At 54.6% G+C, this 23,245-nt stretch overlaps 9 protein-coding genes across 9 annotated transcripts; 3 read left to right on the forward strand and 6 right to left on the reverse strand.

The window, feature by feature from the left end:
• Positions 1 to 2: 2 nt before the first annotated feature.
• BDY24DRAFT_380768 (uncharacterized protein) lies at positions 3 to 2,706 on the reverse strand. The gene is made up of 10 exons (XM_076639228.1): positions 2,584 to 2,706; positions 2,234 to 2,506; positions 1,943 to 2,145; positions 1,749 to 1,806; positions 1,662 to 1,670; positions 1,278 to 1,585; positions 702 to 1,205; positions 480 to 632; positions 175 to 407; positions 3 to 102 (listed from the first exon to the last, which is right to left on the reverse strand). The coding sequence occupies exons 1-10, from the start codon at positions 2,657 to 2,659 to the stop codon at positions 21 to 23; spliced, it is 1,899 nt and encodes a 632-aa protein (XP_076499168.1). The 5' UTR covers positions 2,660 to 2,706; the 3' UTR covers positions 3 to 20.
• A 70-nt stretch (positions 2,707 to 2,776) lies between these two features.
• BDY24DRAFT_380770 (histone H2A family protein) lies at positions 2,777 to 4,344 on the reverse strand. The gene is made up of 9 exons (XM_076639229.1): positions 4,184 to 4,344; positions 3,948 to 4,038; positions 3,779 to 3,829; positions 3,653 to 3,688; positions 3,569 to 3,578; positions 3,330 to 3,458; positions 3,207 to 3,259; positions 3,016 to 3,103; positions 2,777 to 2,919 (listed from the first exon to the last, which is right to left on the reverse strand). Exons 2-8 carry the CDS (start codon positions 4,035 to 4,037, stop codon positions 3,017 to 3,019), a joined length of 456 nt encoding a protein of 151 aa, XP_076499169.1. The 5' UTR covers position 4,038; positions 4,184 to 4,344; the 3' UTR covers positions 2,777 to 2,919; position 3,016.
• GSH2 (glutathione synthase) lies at positions 4,345 to 6,623 on the reverse strand. Its single transcript, XM_076637666.1, has 6 exons — positions 6,164 to 6,623; positions 5,876 to 6,015; positions 5,665 to 5,796; positions 5,505 to 5,585; positions 4,853 to 5,425; positions 4,345 to 4,735 (listed from the first exon to the last, which is right to left on the reverse strand). Exons 1-6 carry the CDS (start codon positions 6,554 to 6,556, stop codon positions 4,417 to 4,419), a joined length of 1,638 nt encoding a protein of 545 aa, XP_076499170.1. The 5' UTR covers positions 6,557 to 6,623; the 3' UTR covers positions 4,345 to 4,416.
• A 65-nt stretch (positions 6,624 to 6,688) lies between these two features.
• Positions 6,689 to 7,879, reverse strand: BDY24DRAFT_380774 (copper transporter family protein). Its single transcript, XM_076639230.1, has 6 exons — positions 7,745 to 7,879; positions 7,543 to 7,660; positions 7,419 to 7,462; positions 7,120 to 7,326; positions 6,961 to 7,029; positions 6,689 to 6,875 (listed from the first exon to the last, which is right to left on the reverse strand). Exons 1-6 carry the CDS (start codon positions 7,753 to 7,755, stop codon positions 6,824 to 6,826), a joined length of 501 nt encoding a protein of 166 aa, XP_076499171.1. The 5' UTR covers positions 7,756 to 7,879; the 3' UTR covers positions 6,689 to 6,823.
• Positions 7,880 to 10,292, reverse strand: BDY24DRAFT_380776 (GDP-L-fucose synthase family protein). The gene is made up of 10 exons (XM_076639231.1): positions 10,264 to 10,292; positions 9,945 to 10,083; positions 9,652 to 9,709; positions 9,547 to 9,559; positions 9,210 to 9,456; positions 8,995 to 9,128; positions 8,735 to 8,866; positions 8,585 to 8,664; positions 8,344 to 8,498; positions 7,880 to 8,225 (listed from the first exon to the last, which is right to left on the reverse strand). Exons 1-10 carry the CDS (start codon positions 10,286 to 10,288, stop codon positions 8,195 to 8,197), a joined length of 1,014 nt encoding a protein of 337 aa, XP_076499172.1. The 5' UTR covers positions 10,289 to 10,292; the 3' UTR covers positions 7,880 to 8,194.
• A 232-nt stretch (positions 10,293 to 10,524) lies between these two features.
• RFC2 (replication factor C subunit 2) lies at positions 10,525 to 12,760 on the reverse strand (the record flags this gene model as incomplete). The annotated part of the gene is made up of 9 exons (XM_076643125.1): positions 10,525 to 10,692; positions 10,878 to 11,056; positions 11,188 to 11,308; positions 11,501 to 11,621; positions 11,719 to 11,871; positions 12,011 to 12,136; positions 12,248 to 12,327; positions 12,416 to 12,494; positions 12,636 to 12,760. The coding sequence occupies 9 exons, from the start codon at positions 12,758 to 12,760 to the stop codon at positions 10,525 to 10,527; spliced, it is 1,152 nt and encodes a 383-aa protein (XP_076499173.1).
• A 140-nt stretch (positions 12,761 to 12,900) lies between these two features.
• On the forward strand, positions 12,901 to 17,415 carry BDY24DRAFT_252519 (RLF2 family protein). Its single transcript, XM_076636788.1, has 17 exons — positions 12,901 to 13,093; positions 13,183 to 13,287; positions 13,382 to 13,462; positions 13,551 to 13,659; positions 13,787 to 13,890; positions 14,021 to 14,133; positions 14,227 to 14,325; positions 14,413 to 14,487; positions 14,615 to 14,779; positions 14,902 to 14,943; positions 15,038 to 15,118; positions 15,198 to 15,285; positions 15,372 to 15,569; positions 15,662 to 15,907; positions 16,012 to 16,569; positions 16,660 to 17,180; positions 17,266 to 17,415. Exons 1-17 carry the CDS (start codon positions 12,997 to 12,999, stop codon positions 17,278 to 17,280), a joined length of 2,697 nt encoding a protein of 898 aa, XP_076499174.1. The 5' UTR covers positions 12,901 to 12,996; the 3' UTR covers positions 17,281 to 17,415.
• BDY24DRAFT_252543 (uncharacterized protein) lies at positions 17,382 to 19,004 on the forward strand. The gene is made up of 3 exons (XM_076636789.1): positions 17,382 to 17,556; positions 17,634 to 17,949; positions 18,080 to 19,004. Exons 1-3 carry the CDS (start codon positions 17,550 to 17,552, stop codon positions 18,915 to 18,917), a joined length of 1,161 nt encoding a protein of 386 aa, XP_076499175.1. The 5' UTR covers positions 17,382 to 17,549; the 3' UTR covers positions 18,918 to 19,004.
• Positions 19,005 to 20,324: 1,320 nt separating this feature from the next.
• BDY24DRAFT_348512 (uncharacterized protein) lies at positions 20,325 to 22,458 on the forward strand (the record flags this gene model as incomplete). Its single annotated transcript, XM_076637667.1, has 6 exons — positions 20,325 to 20,444; positions 20,556 to 20,633; positions 20,736 to 20,779; positions 21,166 to 21,486; positions 21,556 to 21,716; positions 21,804 to 22,458. Exons 1-6 carry the CDS (start codon positions 20,438 to 20,440, stop codon positions 22,456 to 22,458), a joined length of 1,266 nt encoding a protein of 421 aa, XP_076499176.1. The 5' UTR covers positions 20,325 to 20,437.
• Positions 22,459 to 23,245: the final 787 nt, after the last annotated feature.

Genomic DNA, 23,245 nt, shown 5'->3' on the forward strand with positions numbered 1-23,245 from the left:
ACGAAAAGAAAACCGCATGTTCAATTCGGGATCATCACGACGACCTCTCCCACTAGAACCGCTGATCCAACTAGGGCTGTTACGAGGAGAACCTTCCAGTTCCTGAAGAGCAGAGGACAGGAATTAAACGAGATCAGCTTCGAAACGCTCAAGACACGTCTCAAAATGACTCACCGTCTCGCAAACTCCACCCTTCCGACTCTGATCCCCTTCTGACTCAGAATCCTCCTCCACAGCAACCCAGCAAGAGAAGCAGGGAACGTGAAGGAGACGGCTCCCAAGTTGGATCCTAGAGCGAGCGCGTATTTTGCAGCGGTGAGTTGGCGTGGAGGAGGGGAGTGGGTTGTGTTCCAGGTTTGAAGGATGGAGGTGAGGAGGAGGCAGCAGCCGATGTTGGTTCCGACGATCTGTTGAAGCAAAGAGGTTTAGCGTTCGAGAGACAGAGGATTGAAGCTTGAGGAGAGGGGAAGGAAGCTCACATTGCACAGCAAGACGCTGATCGAGATCATGAAGAAGGTCACTCCTGTCGTTCCTGTATGTACTGCTAGAGCTGCCCACCAGACGGCAAAGACACGGGACCAGCCTGTTTCTGCTAGGCCACCGACGAGGATGAACATCGAGAAGGCGAAGGGCTGAGGCGAGACGAGCGAAGGGGGTCAGGGACAACCGACGCGTGCGACGGAGGAAAGAGAAGAGCTCACGAGGAGAGGAAACGGTAGGTGTTTGAACGTCTGGCTGGGTGTGGGGAAGCGTTCCGAGAGAGAGGTGAGGAGAGAAGGGAGAGTTCGTCGGTGTTTGGAGAATGAGGTAGGGGAAAGGGCGACGATGGAAGGACGAGGTTGAGGAGCGAGGGAGGGTCTTCGATTCGAGAGGTTTGGACGCGTCGATGTTGAAGCTGAGGTGAGAGATGCTGCCGACGAGACGTCCCCGTTTCTATCTACGACTACAGAGGCTGAGGCTTCCTCCATCATCGTCTCCAGTCTTCCAGCATCGGCGAGGTCGAGCTCCTCCTTCCCGCTCTCCGACCCTCCGACGCGACTGAGCTCGATCTCTTCCGCAACCGAGCTCCTTCTTCGCAGGATCCCTCCGTCGGTAGCTTCGTCCTGCGATGCTTGAATCCTGGTGACGTTCCCTCCTCGAGACGACTCTCTCAGATCGTGGACGACGTCTCGAATCAACATCAGGACGGCAGCGGGAACCGTAACCTGTGACGGAAGATAACGGCAAGAGATCAGCCCTCTCAACGTTCAATTCTCATTGAGAGATCTAAAACTCACCTCCCAAACCCCTCCTAAGATCCCAGCAGCACTCCCAGCTACCAGGACGATCAACGTGACTGCGAGCAGTCCGCTTCCGATAATCGCTCCCCACGGATCCACCAGCGCTCTCCCTGGCTCAACGTCGACCTCCTCCATCCTCTCCGGGACGTCTCCTCGATGCTCCCAGTAGATCAAGACGGGGTAGGCTGCGATTCCGGCTGCGATGGTGGGGAGGATGACCCAGGCTGTGTAGACGGGGAAAGAGATGTCGAAGGAGGAGGAGATGATGAGGTTGGTAGGATTTGAGGAGACGAGGATGGCGGAAGCTGAAGTAGAAGAACTCAAAGGTGAGCGTTGATGTGGGAGAGAACGAAAGGACAGAGGCGAAGAGGGCGAACGTACCGATGTTGGCTGAAAGAGAAAGAGGCGAGGAAGGAAGGAAGTCAGAACCGTTCGATCCGACGGAGAAGGACAATAGGTTTAACTCACCAGCAGAGAACTGAGCGAATAGCCAGGACGTAGGGCTCACACCCGTGACTCGAGTGAACTGTAGGAGGAAATGGGGAGCGCGTCAGTTGAGTCAACTCAGTCGCGACGAGCCCGTCCCCTTTGCGAAACTCTTCCTTCTCGACCTCGTGAACTAGGATAGAAAGTCTCCCGAAAGATTCGAGAGCATAACTCACGTATACGAGAAACCCAGTCCCAGAGAGAATGATCGGATCGTTTCCAACGAGCATTCCCGACACGAAGAAGAAAGCGTAGAAGCTCAGGAAGAGCCGGTGCCCTGAGGAGCCTCCTTTTTGAGATACGAGGAAGGCGAGGTAGCGGAGGAGTCCAGTAGCATCGAGGGAGATGGAAAGGTAGGCGAGGGAGATGAAGAGAAGCACTGGACGGAGGAAGCAACGTGCGACGGAGGTGAGCTTGGGTCTTCCTTCCCTCCCTGCCTTCTTTGCTAGGAGCTCCTCTCAACTCACTGATATCGTAAGGTCTAACTCCCGTTTCTTCCCCAACAATCCCCATTCTAAGCGTGGTCCCATCGATGCTCCTGCTGGCGAGCAAGACGAGAACTGCTAGGACGGGTGCGGAATTCAATCCGAGCTCGAAGAAAGTTCGTTCTTTGGGAGCTGTCGAGTCGAGTTCATCCTGAGAGGGAGGGTTCAAGAGTCGAAGTGTACGAAGGATGAAGATGCTGGAACTGGTGAGGAAGCGAGGGAGAGGGATTCGGACGGGGAAGACTACAGCCACGTCTGAGAGAGAGAGGGAAGGAAGGGAAAGAGAGGTGAGCTTCGAGCTTTCGTCGAGAACGAGGGAAGAGGCTACTCACTGACAAGCAGGAAGACGACGAGAACGGCGATAGAGTGACCATCTATTTGGTGAGAGCTCACGGAGCTCAGAGCCATTTTCTGGCTGCAAAAAAAGGCGAGGAGGGAAGGTGAGAGTTGGGGGCCAGGAGAGGTGAGTCGGATTCGAGCTCGACTCTTGAAGTACAAGCACAAGGGCCTTTCTGCAGTCAAGAAGGCGAGACAGGGAGAAGGGAGATACATAAGGTCGTTAAAGAGATGAAAAGCTACCGAGAGAGAGAGATGAAGAAATGATGCTGCTGCTGATGAGGTTTGCGACCGAGACGATGCGACGCGACCGAGAGGAAGATCTTTGAGGGCTGGGGACGCAAACCAAGGGAGAGCATGAGCGCCAGTCCAAGCTGAGAAGATTAAAGAGTTCGATGTCCAAACGGAGAAGAAGAGTCAATGCTCACCTCAGAACTCAGCGGCGGCGTTCTGGCCCATTCGAGGCATGGGGATGTCGAAGTCGGATCCTTTCCTCTTCTGACCTTTGGCGAAGACCTGAGCGAAGTCGGAAGAAGAAGTGGTCAGCATATACTCGAGAATGAGCGCATCAATGCTCTAGACCGACGAGAAGGACGGAGAAATCGAGGTGAATGCGCACCTTGAGGTGAACGGGGTGGATCCCAGGGTTGTTGCCTGCCTCCGTGAAGGTGACTGGTAGAGTATCAAGACGTTGAGTCAGCAAACTTCAGCGAGAAAAAGTTCCCCAACAGGCTCAACTCACCGTCCTGAAGAAGTTGATCGAGCTCTGGATCGTTTCTGATCGCCAGAAGGATGTGTCGGGGCGTGACTCTAGTTCTCTTGTTGTCCTTGCATGCATGACCAGCAAGCTCCAGAACTTCCGCCATAAGATCTTTAGAGAAGATAGGAAGAGGAAGAGAGAGAGGGTGAGGGAGAAAAAAGGGGAAGAGGGAGATGTCAGCGAGGGAGGGAAATTCGAGAGGAGGGAAGAGGAAGACGAACACTCGAGGACCTGTAGTTTCGAAAAGGGGAGAAGTCGGTCAGCGTAGCAGTGATTCGAACATCTACCAGAGTGCTCATGCTCACAGCGGTCATCCAGACGCCAGCATCAACTCGAACGACCTTCGAGGTGGAGCGACGAAAAAGGTCAGCTTCAGCTCTTCCTCTCCTCTCCTCCCTCTTGTCCACCGAACGAAACCGAAAGAAGCTCACCTTAGCGAATCTACCCTTCTTGATTCTTTTGAGAGTTCTAGCGACGGGAAACTGAAGTCGAAGAAAGAAGGAATGAGGAAAGAGTGAGCTCGTCGTTTCGCCACCGTCCTCCCTCGACCCCTCCAATACTTCTCTCCTCCCTTCTTCCGTTGTGGAAAGGGAAGCTCACGATGAGACCTGCTCTGACAGTGGTCGAGATCTTGATATTGGGCTGGACAGCTGCAGTCTGGAGTTTTCCTTTGGTTTGCTGCTTGGACATGCTGAGAGAGAAAGGAGGGAGGAGTGAAGCGGGAGGGAGGAGAAGAAGAGGAAGAGGATCAGCTTCGTTCGTTCCTTCCCTTGGCCTTGCTCTACTTCTACTTTCCCGAGAGAGGAAACAGAGTGATGAGAGATGACCGAACTCACGTTGCTGACGAGAGAACAGGAAGAAGAAGGACGAGAAGAAAGGTGGACGTCGAGAGGGAAGAGATGGAGCGCGCGAAAGTGAGAAAGAAAGCAGCTTGTGATCGGACGGAGCCAACGGACGCGACTGATCTCTTTTCCCGTCCTGTACCAGCCTAGCAGACAAAGAAAAGCACTGAAAACATCTCCAAATAAGTCAACATGCAAAGGAAGCAAAGCTCTACATCTCTCCCTCTCTAAACCAGGACCACAGAATCCAAAACACTGAACCCAACGGCCACCCCTCCCTCGTCGCTCTCCCTCCCCTTCGTCCTCAGCAGCGTCCCCACCTTCCCATCGTTGTACACGACCTCTCCCTTCCCAAACAGAGCGACTCCGTACACTCCCAGTTCGGAGATAACCTCCTTCAGATCGGCGGAGTGGTCCTCGAGAGGAGATTGGTCGGGGGAGGGTTTGACGGATCGGAGGAGGATGTTCGAGAGGTGAGGCGGAGGAGTGATGAGAGACATGAGGATGTAGGCTGATTTAGAGGGCGGTTCGGTCGAGGGGAGAAGTCTGGGGAGGAGGACAACCGCGAGGAAGCCAAGGTCAGTCGCGGTTAGGACGAGGAAGAGGAAGAGCGAGAGACGAAACGACGCGACGAGAGCCAACACGAAACGAGAGAGAACCCACCTGTCCTTCTTCTCCAACTCTTCCAGGAACGGTCCTATATCCTTGTTGTACACATTGTTTCCTCCTCCCTCTCTCTGAGGTTTCAGCACGAATCCTTCCCCTCCATCGCTCTCCTTGACCAACCTTTCCCCTTCCAAGCTCTCCTCCCCTCCGTCTCCCAGCGGCCAAAGCCCCATGAAACTCTCCCTCAGCTCGTCCACCTCTTCCTTCGAGTACATCTTCCCTCCCTTCGAAACAGGAGACACCTTCCCTCCGACTGTCGAGGCAGTAGGAAGGAAGTACTCGAGGACACCCGGTCGAGCGAGGACCTGCTGCACCTTCTTGGATCCGGCGAGCTGGAGAGCGTACGTTGGGCATTTGATGGCTGTGGAGAGCTCGAGTTTGGTTCGGACGGTGTAGAGAGAGGAGGTAGAGTAATCGTCGGGGGTGTATCCTGCTCGGTAATAGACGACGGAGATAAGGACGGGTTGGGAGGAGTGAGGAGGTGTCAAGAGGAGTTGGTAGGTTGATGAGTCGAGGGAGGAAGCTGTGGTGAGGGTTTGAAGAGAGGCTCGATGGGATGGGATGCCGTGGCTGCAGAGACGACATACAGTCAGATCGAGAGACGAGCACAAGGAGGCGAGGGAAAGCCGGAACAGGAGATGGGACTGACGCTTCGAGGAGCTCGTACTCGAGCCAACGCTGATCGAACGCGTTCCTCTCTCCGTCTTGAACGACCATGAGGATCTCAGACCTGTGAAACGTCAGAGATAGGTTAGCTAGTGAGTGATACGATCAGAGAGAAAGCTCAGAATCGACGAGCTCGAGCTCACCCTGCGACACCGAAAGCCTTGTGAGCTTCAGCCAAACCCTTCGCCAATCCCTTGATGGGAGAGTTCGTAGGCAGGTTCTCGGGCTTCAGATGAGGCGAAGCACCGAAGTAAGAAGTCTGCTGAGCGAGGTAGCTGCAAAGAGAAAAGGTCAGGATGAAGTCGCAGATGGACTAAAAGGACGCGAAGGAAGGAAAGGTCAAGCTCAACGAACCGATGCAGCCCTCCGACCTTTTCGCTGAGAGAACCGAAGCTGGACGAGATGGTATTGAACTCGACCTGCTTGATGGATAGAGGATCCTTCGAATTCTGGTGTACGAGGTAGTCTGAACGAGCGAGCAGCAGATGCAGAGGCTGAGAGGGAGGAAGAAGAAGAAAAGGAAGGAGAAACGAGATTGTCAGCTCGTCGTCCCATCTTTCCTTCCCTTCACCCTAGGCCACCTCGAATCCGATGCCCACTCTCCACGCCTTCGAGTCCATCTCTACGTCCTTTGTTACTGACCTGCTTGATTCCCTTCTCCCTAACTTCCTTCCAACCCTTCCACAACTCCCTCAAGAATCCATCCCCTCCGTCGACTCCCCAAAAGCACGCCTTCACGACCTCCTCCAACCACTCCTCGTCCATCGTCACTCTCGCATAGAGCTCGTTGTAAATCTCCTGAATCTTGAGTGCCTTGGAATGCAGATCTTTCGGGAAAGGAGAAGGGAAGAGCGAGATGGGAGCTGAGATGGACGAAGCTGACAAGGGGGAGGAGCATCCAGCTGGGTAGGGAGGTCGATAGATGAGTCCGTGCGAGAGAGCGTAATCTAGAGCGAGGGTGGTCAGATGGTCGAGCTGAGATTGAGGAAGAGCAGGAGGCCAATCGGGAAGGGTGGAGGGAATGGAAGAAGACATGGGAGGAGGTGGAGGAGCGAGTGAGGGTTGAGAGGAGAAAAGGGAAGGGAAGAATGTCAGCAAGCTCAATTTGAGCTCGGAGCTGCCCGAGGCGTTGGACCGACGTGAAAAGCTTTCGAAGAAGTCGATGAGTTATACGTGCGCAGATTCATTTTGATACGTAAACCCAGCGAAAAAATCTCTTCAAAAACAACCAGCTCGACGAGTTTCCGTCGCCAGACGTCTCCCTCCTCCCTCCTCTCCCACCAAACCTTCCGAGATTCTGACTTAACAGTGACCTCCCTGGGAAAGGCTCTGCATACCGTGCGATGCGGCGAATCTTCGAAACACAATCGGGGAAGTTGTTCAGCGACGACGATCACGAAATGGAAAGAACGACGCGTCGACACGGATGAAGGACTCACCTCCCGAAGAAGAACTCCCCAACCATGAGCCCCAGGACGACGCTGAAGAAGTGCCAAACGTTGTAGGTCCTGGTAGGGCAGAGCATAACCAGTCAGCACAGATCTTCTCGCAGAGAACAACGAACCCGACGCCCGCGAAGAAAGAGAAGATCAACTCACATCACGCTCAACATCAAGACGAGACCTAAACCAGAGTGAAGTCCCTGTAGAACAGCTCGAAGAGCATCTCGTGTGATCTTCTGGGGTTGAATCCAAGTTGCTGGAGAACCGCCTCGGAACATGTCGAGAACGCGAGGAGCGACGGGTGTTGGCGCTTCGCCCTGCTTGGTGATGGAGTCGCTATCGAGAGACGCACGAGCTCGGGATCTGAGCGAAGGAAGAAAGGGAAAGGGCTGTTTGTGAGATAACACAGACGAAGTGGAAGAGGAGAGGAAAGGAAAAAGGGACGGGCGACGCACTCGAAAGACCACTTCATTTCGAACCCTGCTCGGACAGCGTGGAGCTGGGAACGAAACCAAGAAACAGGTCACTTAAAAGAGCTTTCTGGAGAAAAGATGGAGAAACAGAGCTCGTAGTACTCACTGCCCTGTCGATGATCGCAAGCACGCAAAGGAACACGCATGCCCCTGCGAATGGTCCCTCCAGCTTAGGAGCCCAAGACTTGAAAAGAAGGGTGTCTCCTTTAGTAAAGTGGAAGTACCTTCAGACGTTGTATCAAAAGAAGAGATGAGGGATTCAGCGAGAGCTTCAGAAGACAGAGCGAGAATCGAACGTCGTCTCCTACATTTTCATCATTGAGGGAAGTGAGGGCGAAGTAGGCGTGGGTGGTCGTTGGGAGGACAGAGGTGGAAGTCCGTGGGACTAAAAACGAGATCGTCGAGAAGGGTGGAAGGGGGAAGAAGTCGATTGGTCGGCGAGGTCGATGGGCGAGAGAGGCCTTTTCTGCGAACGCGTCCTTTTGGCGTCGGAGGTTGAGTCGAGAGCGCAGACAGACTCCTCAGAGGTTGCAGAGCCGACTCTAAAAGGAAGCGAGGAGATGTGCTATGAGCTCAGACAATGGCGGGAAGGAAAGGATTGACTTTGGCCCTTGAAGGGAGCTTCTTCGAAATCAAGGCCTCTGAGTCGGTTTGGGAGTTGGTTGCGTCCGTCTTTTCGCCGGACATATCTAGCAAGATTGAATCCCAAAATCTATCAAATCAACAAAACACGACATCGGAACTCTATATCGAGCCTCTTACTGAGGAATGACACCAGTTCGAGCGGTACTGAGGAACGAAGGAAATGAAGGACGAGGTCAGCCAACTCGAAGTCCGAGGCTCTCACTCTCGAGAACGGAGAGCTGCGTAAGAGGCAGAGATGGAGAAAGAGACTTCTGGTACTCACTCATAGTTCTCAACGAACCAAGCAACGGACTCGTCGATAGCCTGCTCGAAAGGAGTGAACTTGAAAGGCTCGACTCCCTTGGAGTTGATGAGCCTGAGAAGCTTCTCGTTCGATGCGGGCTTTCGGAACTGTCCGTCCGACTTGGAGGTGTCGAACTAGAGGTGCGAAGAATGACGAAAGATGGAAGGTCAGCTCTCGAAGCGAACGAGGAGGGTGAGGGAGACGCGAGCCGAAAACTGACCTTGTACTCTCCGGTGAATCCGATGGACTTGACGACGGCATCAGCAACGGTCTTGATGGAGACCTCCTCATCCTCCCCGACTGCAGTATCAAAGAAAGGAGTGGGTCAGTTGTGCCTTCGAGAGAAAGAGAGGAGGAAGATGCGACGAACCTGAGAGGATAACAGGGTCGATCTCCTCGTACTCTCGGAGGGTCCAGATGAAAAGCTTGGCGAGATCTCGAGAGTAGATGAACTGCCTGAGAGGCTTTCCAGACCCCCAAACGACGAAGGGAGTTCCGTTCTCTGCAAAATGAAGGGAGGAAGGGAAGAAGAGGAGTGAGCTCGACGCGTTTTCGAAGAGCCCTTCGCCGCAAGAGCGTCGACGTTCGAGAACTCCAACAAGCAGGTAGAAGAGTGTGAAAGAGACGTACTCTTGGCGAGGTAAGCCTTGTGGCAGAGTCCAGGAAGAACGTGTCCATCCTCGATGGAGTAGTTGTCGCCGGGACCGAAAATGTTGGTAGGGATAACGGAAGTGAAGTTGTCTCCGAACTGGTCGTTGTAGGCACTAGAAAACAGCAACGACGACTAGTCAGAGAGAGCTCAGGTCGGAGAGGAAGGAAGAGAAAGAGAGAACGCGAAAACTCACTGGTTCTGGACATCCACGAGTCTCTTTCCGTGAGCGTAACCGAAGTTGCTCTGGTGGGGAGGACCGAGATGGACCTTGGTCTCGTCAAGAGGGTACTCGACCTTATCGGGGAAGACACAGGTGGAGAGACACGAGACGAGCTTGGTGACCTTGTGCTGGTGGGAGGTTTCGAGGACGTTGTCGTTGATGAGGAGGTTATCACGGAGGAAGGTGAGCTTCTCTCGCATGTTTCGGAAAAGACCTCCGACTGGTTGTGGGAAAGGAAAGGGTTGAGAGGTCAGCATGGGAGAGTTTGGACGAGAAAGGTGGAGTGGGAAAGGAGAGGAAGGCGACGAACCGAGAGCGGCGAGCTGAAGGGAGGGGAGGAAAGGAAGGAGGAGGAAAGGTCAGCGTCAAGCTCGCACGAAAGAGCAGCTCTGAGCTTGAGATCGAAAACACGTACATGGATGACGTGAGTAGGCTTGTACTTTTGGAAGATGGCCTCTACGGCTGCAGCATCCCTTTGAGGCGAGACGAAGGACGAAAGAGAGATGGGAAGGTCAGCTCGTCCAGCTCACCTCTTTCTTCCTCCTTCCTCCCCTCCCTCCTGCAACGCTCCGTCCAACGCTCCGTCAAGTCCCTCCCAGAGCTGACCCCTCTCCTTTGTTGGACTCATCCCACTCTAAAGCTCATCCCCAGCCCAAAAAATGTCCAGAAAAAGAACCAAAGAAAGCCAAACTGCTGTCTCGAACTCACTTGAGATCTCCGTCCTTGGACGAAAGGAAGACCCACTCCTCTCCCTCGAGCTTTCCGTATCGAGATCCAACAGGCTCGTTCTCAAGAACCCACTGCAGTCCCTGTCCGACGAGTCCACTTCCACCGGTGACGAGAACAACTGTGGTGGCGAATGAACGAAAGCGAGGAGAAGAAGGAGGTGTCAGAAGGAGTCTTGTTCGGAAGAAGGAGCGAAGAGGGCTGGGCTCGACAAAGCTGGTAGCTGCAGGGCTACGAGCTTCGCGGTGGGATAGGAAAGGTGTAGATGCAAGAGAGAGGGGGTCAAGAGACTCAGACTCACCTTGCTTAGCAGGAGAGGAAGACATGGTTGGTTGGTAGGAAGGAGAACCTTAGAAAGGCGAGCTTGAGATTACAGTTCGCGTCCTTACCCTTTCCCCCAGTCGGATCCGTCGCGGTCTCGTTCTTGCCATTCAGGCGTACCTCTATGCCTTCTTGACTGCACAAGAAGGACTAGCAGATGCATAGATGTCGTTACAGCAAAAATAAGAAAGAAGAGCAAGCCAAAGAGGTGATCTACTCGAAACGAAAAGGCGAAAGTCGATCAAGCTCCGAGAACCATCGCCTTCTTCACTTTTAGGCAGCACTCGAGCATCTGAAGTTCCTCGTCTCCTCCTTCGCAAAGAGCCTTGTCGCATTCGGCCATAGCTTGAGCGGCGAGGGATTTCGGACGAGCGGGGATTTGGGTATGGGAGACGATGATGTCGTGCATCTGCGGCGAGGGAGAAGGGAAAGACGAGAGGGTGTCAGCTTGTGTCTGGACGAAGATGGTCCGAAGAAGCGTGTCGAAAATATGGAAGAGATGAAAGGAAGAGGTGTGATGGAAGGAGGAGGAGGAAAGAGAAGGGCGCTCGAGGGAGAGAGTCGGTCAAAGAAAGAGACGACGCGAAGACCCACCTGAGAAAGCACCGTTCCAGCACTCCAACCCTCCCTCTGAACCCTCTTCACAGCATTCCTGACTCCGTTGAAGTTCCCCTTGAAGTCCGACCCGAGGTAGCCTCCGAACTCGTCGACTCCCATCGACGAAAGAAGGACCGTGAGGACTTCTTCGGGGACGGTACCGGCGATTTCTTGGACTGGAATAGCAGGGAGAGAAGGCAGACGGTCAGCAAAAAGTTCGAGGTTCCTTGAGAGAATGATGACAAAGGAGCGAGGCGACAAAGACGGGGAGGGAAGAGAAAGGGAGCAGGGCTGGTTCGAAACTGACCTGAAGCTTTCGAGATCGATGTCGGAGGGTCTTCGGCTCCATGTAAACGAGATGCAGATTGAAGGAGTGTGATAGATCGACGAAGATCTCCTTGAGAGAGTTTGATGAGGAGCTCGATGACCTGGACGGAAAGAAAAGGTGAAAAGGAGGAAGACGCGGGGAGAGCTCGAGTCAGCGTCGATTGGAGAAGCAAACGACCTTGTGTCGCTGGCTCTCCGCTGCTGGCTTTGGTCACAGTGGAGAGGTAGCAGCCAGTAGCTCGTCGTAGAAGAGTCCGATGTGACGGAGAAGAGGAAGAGGAAGAGAGACTCACTCCGTCGTCCCTCAGCACATTCTCCGAATCAGCAATCATCCTCAGCCTCTCCTCCGTACTTCCAATGTCCAGAGCTCGGAACCTGAATTTCGAGCATCGAGATGCTAGAGGTTCGATGATCCTGTGGTGTAGAAGCGCGAGACAAGTGAAAGAGAGGAGAGATCAGCGTCAAGTCGATTCGACTCGGCTCGAACGAGAGCACGGAGGACGAGACTGACCTCGTAACGTAGTTGCACACCAAACAGAACCTCGTAATCTTGGAGTAGGTTTCCATGATCCTTCTCAGAGCCGATTGAGCTTCTTGGGTCATGGAGTCGGCCTCGTCGAGGATGATGATCTTGAAGGGAGGTGAAGGGTAGACTTTTCCGTCGCTGTTGGTTCAAGATCGAAACGAAGGAGACCGTCAGCATGCGTCTCAGGGTATAAGTCTCGTTCAAAACCCTTCTCGAAGCTTAGAGGCTCTCCCTGTTACGAGACTGAGGAGGAACGAGATCAGGACGGTGAACTCACGAAGCGACCGCCGCCGTGTTCCTAGGCGTCTCCTTCGCGAAACTCTTAATCTTCTCTCGAACAACAGAGATACCCCTCTCATCTGAAGCGTTCAACTCGAGGACTCGTGTTCGGAAGGCGTCGGGGCTACTCGTGCAAGAGAAAGAGGAGGGAGGTCAGCTCCACCCACTGGCGAGCTCGCATCTTCTCCTTCTTCGAGCGCCTCTCGCATCCTTGAGAGAAGACGAAGGTACTGACCCGAACATCTGACGAGCCAAAGCAAGAATGGTAGAGGTCTTTCCCGTACCTGGAGGACCGTAGAAGAGCATGTGAGGAAGCTGAAGGAGAAGGAGGGAAGGGAGGAGGGAAGGGGAGGTGAGCTCGCGTGGAAGAAGGAGCTCTGGAGAGGGAAGGAGAGAAGCTCACGTTGGTGGATGAAAGCGTTTTCTGGAGGACTGCTACGACGTTCTCTTGACTCGCGATGTCGTCGATGGTTTTAGGTCGGCTTGAGAGGACGAACGAAGGGAAGCAAAGAAGGGAGGAAGGAGGAGAGGATGTCAGCTCGACTCCCTTCCGTCTTCCTTTCGTCCACCCCGCCTTCTGTCGTCCTTCGAGAACAGAGAACGCCAAAGAAGCAGGTACTCACTATCTCTCCACCCAAGGAATGTTGTCTCTGAGAGCGGGTCCGTCTGGCTTCTTGCTTGAGGAAGGGACGGGCGTGATTGAGGTTCGTCCAGCTTCTCCAGCGGCTCCTTCTTCGACGTCCGACATGTTTGAGTCCTCCATTCCGTACGATTCGAGAAGCTACTTTGACGAGTTGAAGGGGTTCGGAAGAGGCGAGAAAAGGGAAGAGTAGGATCGAAGTGGTGTTTTTGAGGTCGTGATGGTTTGAGGTCGCTTTAACGGCGACCCTTAATTTGGAGGAGGACGCGCTGCCTTTTTCCTTTCCGACCTCCATCACCTCTTCTCCCCTCCCTCCACCTTCCTCTTCTCTTTCTCGCGTCCCGATGGATTCGGATTCTATCATGCTCGACGCGGATACGAACCAAGAGCAACCTTCTCCTGCTCAACCTACAGCATCTTCGTCAAAGAGGAAAGCAAACGGTAAAGCTCAATCCTCCTTCGACGCGTCCCTTCCCTTCCTTCTCTCGAAGCTCACCTCCCTTCTCTCCCTCCTCCTTCTCTCGTCCCAGAACTCACCGAGAACTCAAGCTCGGACGACATCGTCTGCCTCTCGGACAAGAAGCCCAAATCAGAACCTACAGCTTCGTCCTCCACCATCCCTGCTTCCACTCTCGGTGAGCTCTCGCTTCCCTCCTTCCCCTTCATGAACCTCGTCCGAAAGAACGGTGGCAAAAGCTGATCTCTTCCTCCTCCTCTTCCCTTCCCCAGTCAAACTTCAAGGTTCCAAGCTCATCGTCTCGCAGAAGTCTGGAACTCATCTTCTTCAAGGAGCTACATCGTCTCTCAAAGGTTCGTCTTACCTCTCACCCCTTTCCTTCTCCTCCCGTCGAGAAACGGTCGTCCTGACCACCCTCCCTCTTCTCCTGTTCTACTTCAGAACTCCTTGACTGGAAAGTCTTCATCGGAGAGTCCGAGAATGCCGCTCTCTTGAAAGATGGGATTCCCGATAGGTTCTGGGGACTGGTGGTGAAGCAGTGTCATGAAAGGTGAGCTCTCACTCCCTCCCTTCCTTTTCCTCCCTCCTCCCTCGCGTCGTGGTCGCTCCCGAGGATGTCGGTCTCGCTCTCGATCAAAGAGAAGAAGCTCACAGTCGAAACCTTTTCTGTGAAACAGTGAGAAAACTCTACCGAACCTCGCGAAACAGCTTCGAAACGAGCTCCTTCCTGCGACGACAACCGCCGACGACGTCGCTTCCTCCTCCACCAGCTCTCCCTACGGTTCGTCTAGCCTCTTCTTCAACTCCATCAACCACTTCCGGCTATCCTCGCTTCCTTTGTCAACTCTCATCTTTCCAAGCCCGAACTCAAGCTCACCTCGTCCCTCACCTCCCTTCCCTCCCTCACGCAGACGCTCTCTCCACCTCCAACCTCGAACTTCTCATCGCTACCCTTCTTAAACGAGCCAACTACGGTCTGACCGCTGAGGACATGGGACTGACTCCGGAAGCCAAGATTCCTGCTGTACGTCTCGCGTCTCTTCTTCTCCCAAACGATGTTGAGCTCGAGCTGACCTCTCCTCCCTTCCTTCCTGCTCGTTCGGTTTGGTTCTTTTAGGGTCTCGGAATCTGGAGATGGGAAGCCAAGTCTCGTGCTATGTACCTTCCGAGTGAATCCCTGGGAGCTTTGGAGGCGAGGTTTAGGGAGAGGGAGCAGGTTCGTTCTCCTTCTTTCATTCGAACGCGTCCGGCTCGAGGTCGAAGGCCAAAGACGAGGCTGACATCTTCCATTCGATTCTCACAGGCGAAACAAGCATGTATCACACTCTGGCAGAACCTGACTACTTCCCAACGAACGGACGTCCTGAGCTCGGCGAAGGTGCGTTTCTCTTCGAGCTTCCTTTGACGCGACGAGTCCGGCTCGATCTGGTTCTCTCGCTCGATCTTCGACCTGACTCTTCTCTCGTTCTTCTTCTTTTCCCTCCTGACTATTTATCCTCTCGCAGTCCTCGAAAGGCAAGGAGAAGGCCGCTCCTGCTGCCAACATCGAGGTCGTCGTCCTTCTCGACGACACCGACGAGGGATCGAGTCCGGTCAAGAAGCCTAAGAAGGAGCCCAAGGACGGAGAGGAGACTGTGAAGAAGGTCAAGAAGGAGAAGGAGAAGGTCGTGGTGAGTTTATTTCGATTCTCTCTCTCCTCATTGAAGTCGCGTCGTCCTATTCGGGAAGGAGGGTGAGGACGAGAGCAACGGCTGATCTGTCCGTTTCTTCTCTTCTCTCTTTACCCTTCTAGGATCCTGTCAAGGAAGCTAGACTAGCAGAGAAGGCTCAGAAGGTTCGTGCCGTCTCTTTCGACTCGATTGTCGCTCAGCCGAGTCGCTCTCGTCTCCTACCATCTTGCTGACCCGTTTCGCTTTGCCTCTTTTCAGGAACAAGAGAAGGCAGATAGGAAGACTGCTAGGGAGGCTCGAGCCAAGGAGAAGGAAGACAAGGAGAGGAAGGAGAAGGAGGTGAGTCGTCCGGTCCCGCTGCTCGAACGTCTCGCCGTCCTTCGTCGACTGACGAGCTCCCCTTCTTTCCGACGCACAGGTGAAACAACGATCTGCTGCTGCCATGTTCTCCTTCTTCAAGAAGCCGTCGGAACCGTCGAGGAAATCTCCAGCTCTCAAGTCTGAAGGTGAGCTCAGCGTCTCCGTCGAACTTCCTTCGTCGCGTCTAATCCTAATCTGACCCACTCCCGTTTCTCGTGCCGCGCTACTCTAGCTGCCTCGATGTCGGACTTCGACCGAACCTTCCTTCCCTTCGTCGAGAAGAAGGGAGTCGAACGAGCTCCGGTCAACCGATTCCTCCTCCTCAAGAACAAGAAGCTGGAGAAGGGAAAGTCGAAGAGCAGTAACCAAGCTTCGACGTCCAAGCTCGCCGACGCCATGGATCTTGATGTTGAATCGATGACACCAGCAGGTGCGTGCACCCTCCCTCTTTACTTCTCCTCTTCGATCCGAAACGCGTTCGTTCGTTCGAGCTGACCCGTCGTCTTGCCTTCGCTTCTCCAGATCTTCTCGCTTCCTTCCTCAAGACCATCCCTGCCTCTCGACTCCCCGTTCGAGCAAAGTACAGCTCGCCAGCCATCAAGTCAGGACCCATCTACCAGTCCGTTCGAGACGTCATCGCCAGATCGCAGGACGCAGAGATCTCAGGGAATGGAGACCCTCACAAGATCACGGAAGAGCTCAAGGATGGACATCTCTTCAAGAGGAAGCTATTGCAGTTCCGAGAGGATACTAGACCTGCTTACTTCGGTGAGTCATTCCTTCTCTTCCAGCACTCCTCTTCTCGTAGAGTCGAGAACTGACGACGCTGAACTCGTTTCTCCGACTCTCCTCTCCCTCTCTCTCTCTTCCAGGTACCTGGACTCAAACTAGTACGACGATCGGACCTCGAACTCCCTTCGCTCAAGACGCAGGTCACTTTGACTACGGCTACGATTCGGGATGCGACTGGGAAGAGGACGACGGAGACGGAGACGACATCGAGTCTCTCTCTGGGAAGTCGCCGAAGAAGAAGAAGTCCTCGAACGCTGCTGGAGGATCGTCGACCGCTGGAGGTGGGATGTGGGATACCGACGATGAAGATGAGTCTTTCGACGAGGACGAGGACGATTCGGATGGGAGTGCAGACGGGTGGATGGTTTCGGAGGACGAGGGAGGAGGAGTTGCGGAAGGGAAGAGGAGTCAGTCGCCTGCGATGGGTCCTGGAGGAGTTGCTGGTCCTGGTGGAGAGGAGAAGGAGGTGACCTTCTTGTCTGTGAAGAAGGGGAAGGGAAAGGAGAAGGAGAAGGAGCAGTCGGCAAAGAAGAAGAAGACGGTGATGGTTCCCGTCGTGAAGGGTCCGTTCTTCGAGATTACGCTGGGTGTTTGTGGTTGGGATGGGTTCGAGGGATACAGGATTCAGATGCTGAACGGTGGGTCTTCAATTTCTTCCCCTATCTTTGACTCCTTCCTCGAAGAGGGTCGGACTGACGCGTCGTTCTCTCTTCCTTTCGATCTTACAGACGCGCCGGCGAACCTCGATCCCTTCACCTTCGTCGCTGCTCCTCCTCTCCTCCCCGCTTCCAACTCCAACTCCAACGGTGCTCCCATCATCGGTCTCGGCACTCCCAACTCCCATCTCAGCTCAGTCCCTCGTCGAATCTCGGAAATGCTCCCTCCCTCCATCATCCCTTCCAACTCCACACCCTCCTCCTCTCGATCCAACTCTCTCTCGACCGGATCGACCTCCACCACAGCCACCAACGCTTCCTCCTTCGTCGTCGACGACTCCTCCACCACCGCTTCCCCAGCCGCCTCTTCCTCAGCAGCAACAGCCAAATACGTCCCCAAACCTTTCCCCAGCGCTCATCTCCCTCGCTTCCTCGATTACGTCGGCCAATCCACGCGACCGTCGCTCCTCCTCGTGGCTGAGCTTCAGGAAGTGTTCGCTGGATGTGGGATCAGGAAGGGACAGTTCGAGTTTGAGTTGAAGAAGAGATGCAAGAGGGAGAGCAAGAAGGACGGCGCGCCTTGGATCATTCTCGTGAGTTTCCCTTCCGCTCGCTTCGAATTCTCTCCGAGCGAAGAAAGATAATCGTCGCTGACCTTCCTTTCTTCTGCAACTCCAGAACCGAGATCCTTGAGCGTGGAAGAGAGGAGATTGGTGACGAGACCGACCGAACGACGACGCGACGACGAGACCCTTTTTTGCTTGACCCTTTTCTGTTTTCTTTGGCTCCCTTTCGTTTGATCTGAGATATTCGCTAGCACAGCTTGGTTACCTTTTTTGTACCTTCCTTCTGAAAGAGAGAACGTTCGCAAGGAAAAAAACAACAGGGGTTTCACGTGTAACCCCAGCTAGGAAACCCCCCTTCCCTTTCTTCCATTCGTTTGGACTTTCCTTCAAACCACGATGCAGCGTCCGTAACACGATCTATTCTTTCCCTTCTTCTCGTACCCAAAAGCTGACCAGCACTTTGTTATCGTCCTAATACAGGCTCGATCTCGGACGATCTCGCCACCCCTCCTCCGTCGGACGGTCCTCCATTCGCCCTCCCTTCTCTCTCCCCATCGTCTTCCTCGACCGTCTTCTCTTCGTCTTCCTCCCCTCTCCTCGACATCTTACCTCCCTTACTCTCTCCGGAACTCGATCCGAGAACGAAACATCAGCAGCAGAATCCTCGTCGTGGAGCTCGAAAGAGCAGAACAGGGAGCGAGAGGAGGAGGGATGTGTTGGAGCAGTTGAGCTCGTTGAATCGAGAGTTTGTGCTCAGGATAGCGAGGGAGATTGAGGATTGGGGAGGAAGATCGAGGTAAGGTTTTCATCTCTGCTCGTAGGATCTGGGAAGAAGGAGATGTAGAAGAGACGACGAACAGGGAGGGAGGGGCCAAACACAAGTAAGAGAGCTGACCTTCTCTCTCCCTCCCTCTTCTTCCTTTCAGTCACCATCCTCTCCTCATCAAAGGCGTTACTCCATCCGATCAACAGCTCGTCCTTCTCATCGCGGATTACTACGAAGGATTAGACTCGGAACTAGACTGGGCAGGAGTCAGAATCTCGAAGACTTCACCTCCTCTCGCAGGATTCGAGTGCGTTTCCCTCTCTCTCTCATCTCCCTCTTCCCTTTCCCGTCCCTTGAACCAAGCTCATCTCCTCTCTTCGTCCCAACAAACCAGAACCCCTCTCATCCCACTCTCCGAAGTCCTCCTCCACTCAACCCGAACTCGAACCTCAAACTACCCTCCTCCAACCTCTAAAAACTCCTCATCGTCGCCCCCGACGATTTCCTCCTCTTCCTCCAAGTTCAGCAACCACCTCCCTCTCACCTCCCCTCGCCGTTGGTCCACCAACGAACCTTATCCCAACAACCAGTACCACGACTCTTCCATCTTCCCAAACAAATCCTCCATGCCGTCCAACTGGAGCTCGAGAAGAGGGAGCGACTCTGCGACCGCGGCCGTCGATCCTGGAGGATACGAGAGCCTCACCTTCGGGTCCGTTCAGCGACCGGGTCCTCCTCCTCCGCCTTCGACCAGCGGTCGTGTCGATCTCGGAAGAAGAGAAGGGGAGGGAGAGATCGAGACGATCTACGGAGTGCAAGAGAGGGGAGAGCCGTTCGGAGGGAAACACCATGATCATCTCAGGTCGAGGCAGGCGAGTGCTTCTGGAACGACCTACGCTCCTCCTTGGCCGGAAGCGAGCTTCATGGCTCCTGTACCTGTGGCAGTGGCAGTTGCGGTTGCTGGTTCGGCGTCGGGTCCGGCGGATACGAGTGAGTGACCTCCTCGTCTTGTTCGACGCGTCGAAATCGACCTGACGCGTCGTCAGTTCCTCCTTCTTCTTTCGTCCTCCAGCCTTCATCAACCCAGCCCTCCTTCCCTCCAACCATCACTCTCCCCGACCACCTCTTCTCCCACCGAACGACGAAGCAGTCGTCGCGTCCAACACCGACTTCAGCAGCAGCAGCAACGACGCTTCGACTTCGTACGGTCCTCCTCTCGGTCCTCCTCTTCCTCAACAGCACCACGCTTTTTTCTATCAACCTCACTCAGGCTACCATCACACAGGTCCTCCTCCTTCTCCAGACGACCCATCCTCAGCCTCCTCTCCCTCGCAGTGGATCCCTCCTCCGAATCACCACCCTTTCTACCCACCAGACTCCTCCTCTTCCTCCTCCTCATCTTCGTCCGCTCCGATCCCTTACTATCTTCCCTCTTACGGCCCCTCTTATTCCTCTTCGTCGACGCCGTACGATGGACAGCCGGGAGGCCCGTCGTCGGCGAGAGCAGGAGGTCATCCGACGGGAAGCGATTCGGGAGCTGGAGGTGTTGGTGTGGGAGGAAGAGGAGGGTGGGCGGGAGGGAGAAGAGGAAGAGGAGGGAGACGAGGAGGTGTGAATGGCTTCGGAGGGTACAGGGGACCGAAGGCGTTCGAGGAGAGAGGTGGTGGTGGGTTGGCTGTGGATCCTGAGGGAGGAGGAGGAGGAGCGTGGAGTCCAGGAGGAGTGGGTGCTGCAGGAGTAGGAGGAGCGAGGAGGAGAGGCGGTGGAGGAGTGCCGTTGTTTGCTGGTGCTGGTTCGACCAGAGGAGGTTGGAGAGGTGGGTGGAGGGAGGAAGGCGAACGACCTTCGACGAGCTCAACGGCAACACCCGCTTCGACATCGTTCCCTTCGTCTTCGTCCTACCCAGCTCTTCCCGCGGCTTCAGCTCCACCTCAGCCTTCCTCGTCTTCTACACCCACACCCACACCGACCATCCGAACTCGTCCTCCTGGAAACACCGGCTCGAGCAGCGGAGAGACTCAGCATCCTCTTCCGGCTCGTCCTACCGCCACGCCTCCGACGAGGGTGAACGGAGTCGGATTGGAGGAGGAGATGGCGAGGCTGAGCGTCGGAGAGGGAGGTGGAGAAGATGAGGAGGAGTTGCGAGGGAGGAAGTTGAGTTGGGCTGGGATCGTCACGGAGGGAGGGAGGAGCGTTTGAGGTTGACTCGTTTCGCTTCGTCGTTTTCTACTACTGCATAGTCTGGCTCGTATGGACATTCCTCTCTCTTTCTTGGTCGTGTTGAACGATGTTCATGGTTTGTGGGGAACGAGTGGAAAAAGATCCGAGCTGTGAGAGAGTTCCAAGAAAAAAAAAAGAGGAGTTTGAAACGCCGGTCGATCTCGCCCTTTCGTTCCTGAGGTTGACCTCCAACTCCTTCCTTCTCTTCCTGGCCACCTTCGAATCTATACACGCAGGACCTTTCGCTCGCTTCCTCGCCTTCTCGTCGTCTACCGCTCTCGATCTTTCGCGTTCCACGATGGCAGGTTCGTCTCTCCTTCACTCTTCGTCTTCTCTCCTTCGCTCCCTTGTTGTCCCCTCTCTCTTCCTTGTTTCAGTCGCTGACCTCCTTCTCGCTCTTCGCTCGTCTTGTACAGCCATCTATACCGTTTTCACCTCACCTTACCATGCTCCTATACCTGATCACTTGCCTACTCTGGTAGTAACTCCTCATGGTAAGGCGCTTCATCAAGTCGACGGAAGAGGACACAGCCGGAAATCGAGAGAGCTGACCTTCCTCCCTTCCTTCCTTCCCTTTGTTTTCTTGAACTTCAAAGGTCAACCCACTCATGTACTCTACTCGTATCTTCATACAGACTTTGTGAGTCTATTCATCTTTGACTTGGTCGCTTGGGGAAGCAGAGGGAAGGGGAGACGGCGACGAGAGAAGGAGGAGGGACGAGGGGGTGCCTTCAGGAGTCACAAAGAGGGAGAGACGAAACGAGCACGAGAGCAAGGAGCTAGGACCTCGTTTCTTTCTCGTAGAGGGAGCATCGAGAGGATGGCTCTTGGAGACGACTGGAGCTTGGAGGCGGAGACATACTGAGACCTACGAGCTTCTCTTTCAAGAGCCTGGCTCCGATTCGGTTGACCTCCTTCCTTCCCTCCCTCCCTCCTCCCCAAAACGCATACACCCTTCTCCCTCCTCCTTTCAAACTCCCAGCTCTGACTTTCTTCCTCTCTCCCCTTCGCTCTACCCTCTACCAGAACCGAATCAACTACCTCCTCACCCCCTCCCCTCAAGGCGATCTCTGCGTCGCCAAACTCTTCCCACCTCGTTCCTCCCCCGCCGGCGCCTCCTCCGACCCTGGCCACTCCTCTCGAGAATCTCGTGCAGTTCGGTGCGAAGCTTCGAGAGAGCTCAAGTGGTCCATCGAAAACACGGGGGTGCGCTCTCCTATCTACAAGATCGTCAACTCGGACGATACGCCGCTGTACCAGATCTCGAAACCCAATCCGAACGCGGACTTCTGGACCATGTTCTACTTCGCGTACGCAGGGCACCAGATCCCTCCTAGGAGAGCTGAGGTGAGTTCTTTAACGATCGTAGAGATGGGTTGGGGAGAGAGTGGAAGCTGATTTAGGTTTGGGTTGCAGTTCGGGAAGATCCAGAAGAACCCACCGGAGAAGGGAGGAGGAACGAGAATCACCATCACTGGGAAGACGGAGGACGAGAAGAGGGTTTGGCAGACTTTGGGAGAAGGGAACGAGGATTGTGTAGAGTGGGTGGTGTGTTGTGCGGCTCTGAATCTTCTCGAGTGAGTCTTTGGAAAGCGAACTCGATTGGATCGACGTCTCTCTCTTTCGTCGAAGCTCACCATCTCCTTCCCTCCTTGTTGCTCTAGCGACGAAATCCTCAAAGCAGCCGGTCAATCCAACCCTTCCTCTCGCTCAGGCCCTCCTCCCTCCTCCTCCAACCCCATCGCTTCCTCTTCCTCCCCTTCCATCGCCTCCTCCAACCAACCTCCTCAAAACCTCGCCCAACCTCCTCCCCGACCCGGTCAAGCCCCACCAGCTCCCTCCCCTCGTCTAGCCAACTCTCGGCCTCAGCAGCTCCACGATCCAGGACCCGTCCCAGGAGCGAGACCCGTTCCTTCGAGGATGGGATCGTCCTCGAGCACGTCGTCCAGGAATCCTCCTCCTCCTCAGCAGCAGCAGAACGGATCAGGTCTCCGTCCTCAGCAACCTCCCAGGAGCGCGTCGGCTCAGTCAGCGTACACCAACGGAGGTGGTCCTTCTCAGCAACAGCAGCAGCAGGAGATGAGGCCTGGACAGCAACCTGATCCGAGGTTGGATCCTCGAGGAGGAGGAGGAGGTCGACCACCTCAGCAGCAGCAGGGATACGATCCTCGAGCACCGCCGCCTCAGAGTCAGCAGGGTCAGCAGCAGTACGATCCTCGATACGGACCTCCTCCGCCTGGTCAACAGCAACATCAGCAGCAGAGAGGACCTCCTCCTCCTCAGCAGCAGCAACAGCAGCAATCCCGAGGGAGGTTCTGAGCTCGAGCTCGCGTCGGGTTTCTCGTTTCGTTTCTTGGGTCTCTTCAGATTTACGTTCTTTGTTTCTTTTTGCATTTGCATCTGGCTTTGCTCTTCTAGATATACCCCTCATTCTTGTTTTTGGATTCGTTCGTTGTTCGTTTTCGTTCGTTACTCGTTTCGCTGTTCCTTCCCGTCGTTGTTTCTTGCGTGTGAGCTTTTTGTTGGATTCGGATTGGATCGTAATAGCATGAGCTGTTTTGGACTTTGATCGAGGTGAGGGGCAGGGGGGGGAGAGAGAGGGAAGGGGGGGGAGGGAGGGAGGAGGTGAGTTGAGCTTCGGTTTGCTTTCGTTGAAGAGGATTGATTGAAGCTGGATCTGATCATTTCTTTTCACCCACTTGATTCAACAGCGTAGAAAAATCTTTTCTATCTCACTCTTCTTCTCCTCCATCTGTCCGAGCTCGACTCGACTTGAACGCGTCGCTCGACGTCGTCTTTCTCTCCCCTTTGTCCCTTTGCATCCTTTCGCCAACCCAGAGCTTCCCCAGCTCCTTCCCACCCGGTCCAACACTTTGCCTCTTCTTCCTACTCGAATCCAACGACCGAACCCCCTCCATCTCAGTTCCGAAACGAGACTCAAGATCGCGACGCGTCGGATCCTTCTCAACTTCTCAGCACCGCTCTCGGCCCTCGGATGTTCCTCACCTCAACATCAAACTCCAACCTTATTCGCACCCGTACACATAAAATCCTGTGCTTTCACCAAGCCTTTTTCTTCCTTCGTGGGACGGCTCGAACCATGGAA

This window comes from Mrakia frigida (assembly GCF_051309035.1).
Source record: "Mrakia frigida strain ATCC 22029 unplaced genomic scaffold BDY24scaffold_6, whole genome shotgun sequence".
Taxonomy (NCBI): Eukaryota; Fungi; Basidiomycota; class Tremellomycetes; order Cystofilobasidiales; family Mrakiaceae; genus Mrakia; species Mrakia frigida.

Excerpts from the sequence above, each read along its gene's own strand:
- BDY24DRAFT_252519 (XM_076636788.1), top strand. The coding sequence starts at position 12,997 with ATGGATTCGGATTCTATCATGCTCGACGCGGATACGAACCAAGAGCAA. Across the intron at positions 13,463-13,550 it reads AGCTACATCGTCTCTCAAAG|AACTCCTTGACTGGAAAGTC; the intron begins GTTCGTCTTACC and ends GTTCTACTTCAG. Across the intron at positions 16,570-16,659 it reads CAGGATTCAGATGCTGAACG|ACGCGCCGGCGAACCTCGAT; the intron begins GTGGGTCTTCAA and ends TCGATCTTACAG.
- BDY24DRAFT_380768 (XM_076639228.1), bottom strand. The coding sequence starts at position 2,659 with ATGGCTCTGAGCTCCGTGAGCTCTCACCAAATAGATGGTCACTCTATC. Across the intron at positions 2,507-2,583 it reads CGTCGTCTTCCTGCTTGTCA|ACGTGGCTGTAGTCTTCCCC; the intron begins GTGAGTAGCCTC and ends TCTCTCTCTCAG. Across the intron at positions 633-701 it reads ACCTACCGTTTCCTCTCCTC|CCCTTCGCCTTCTCGATGTT; the intron begins GTGAGCTCTTCT and ends GTCTCGCCTCAG.
- BDY24DRAFT_252543 (XM_076636789.1), top strand. Across the intron at positions 17,950-18,079 it reads GATTGGGGAGGAAGATCGAG|TCACCATCCTCTCCTCATCA; the intron begins GTAAGGTTTTCA and ends TCTTCCTTTCAG.
- BDY24DRAFT_380774 (XM_076639230.1), bottom strand. Across the intron at positions 7,327-7,418 it reads GAAATGAAGTGGTCTTTCGA|ATCCCGAGCTCGTGCGTCTC; the intron begins GTGCGTCGCCCG and ends TCCTTCGCTCAG. Across the intron at positions 7,030-7,119 it reads GTCTTGATGTTGAGCGTGAT|GACCTACAACGTTTGGCACT; the intron begins GTGAGTTGATCT and ends CTGCCCTACCAG.
- BDY24DRAFT_380770 (XM_076639229.1), bottom strand. The coding sequence starts at position 4,037 with ATGTCCAAGCAGCAAACCAAAGGAAAACTCCAGACTGCAGCTGTCCAG. Across the intron at positions 3,830-3,947 it reads CTGTCAGAGCAGGTCTCATC|TTTCCCGTCGCTAGAACTCT; the intron begins GTGAGCTTCCCT and ends CTTCGACTTCAG. Across the intron at positions 3,260-3,329 it reads CGATCAACTTCTTCAGGACG|TCACCTTCACGGAGGCAGGC; the intron begins GTGAGTTGAGCC and ends ATACTCTACCAG.
- GSH2 (XM_076637666.1), bottom strand. The coding sequence starts at position 6,556 with ATGTCTTCTTCCATTCCCTCCACCCTTCCCGATTGGCCTCCTGCTCTT. Across the intron at positions 5,586-5,664 it reads AAGGCTTTCGGTGTCGCAGG|GTCTGAGATCCTCATGGTCG; the intron begins GTGAGCTCGAGC and ends GACGTTTCACAG. Across the intron at positions 4,736-4,852 it reads GAGTTGGAGAAGAAGGACAG|ACTTCTCCCCTCGACCGAAC; the intron begins GTGGGTTCTCTC and ends CCTCCTCCCCAG.
- BDY24DRAFT_380776 (XM_076639231.1), bottom strand. The coding sequence starts at position 10,288 with ATGTCTTCCTCTCCTGCTAAGCAAG. Across the intron at positions 9,129-9,209 it reads CTCGTGGATGTCCAGAACCA|TGCCTACAACGACCAGTTCG; the intron begins GTGAGTTTTCGC and ends GCTGTTTTCTAG. Across the intron at positions 8,226-8,343 it reads TGGTTCGTTGAGAACTATGA|TACCGCTCGAACTGGTGTCA; the intron begins GTGAGTACCAGA and ends TTCGTTCCTCAG.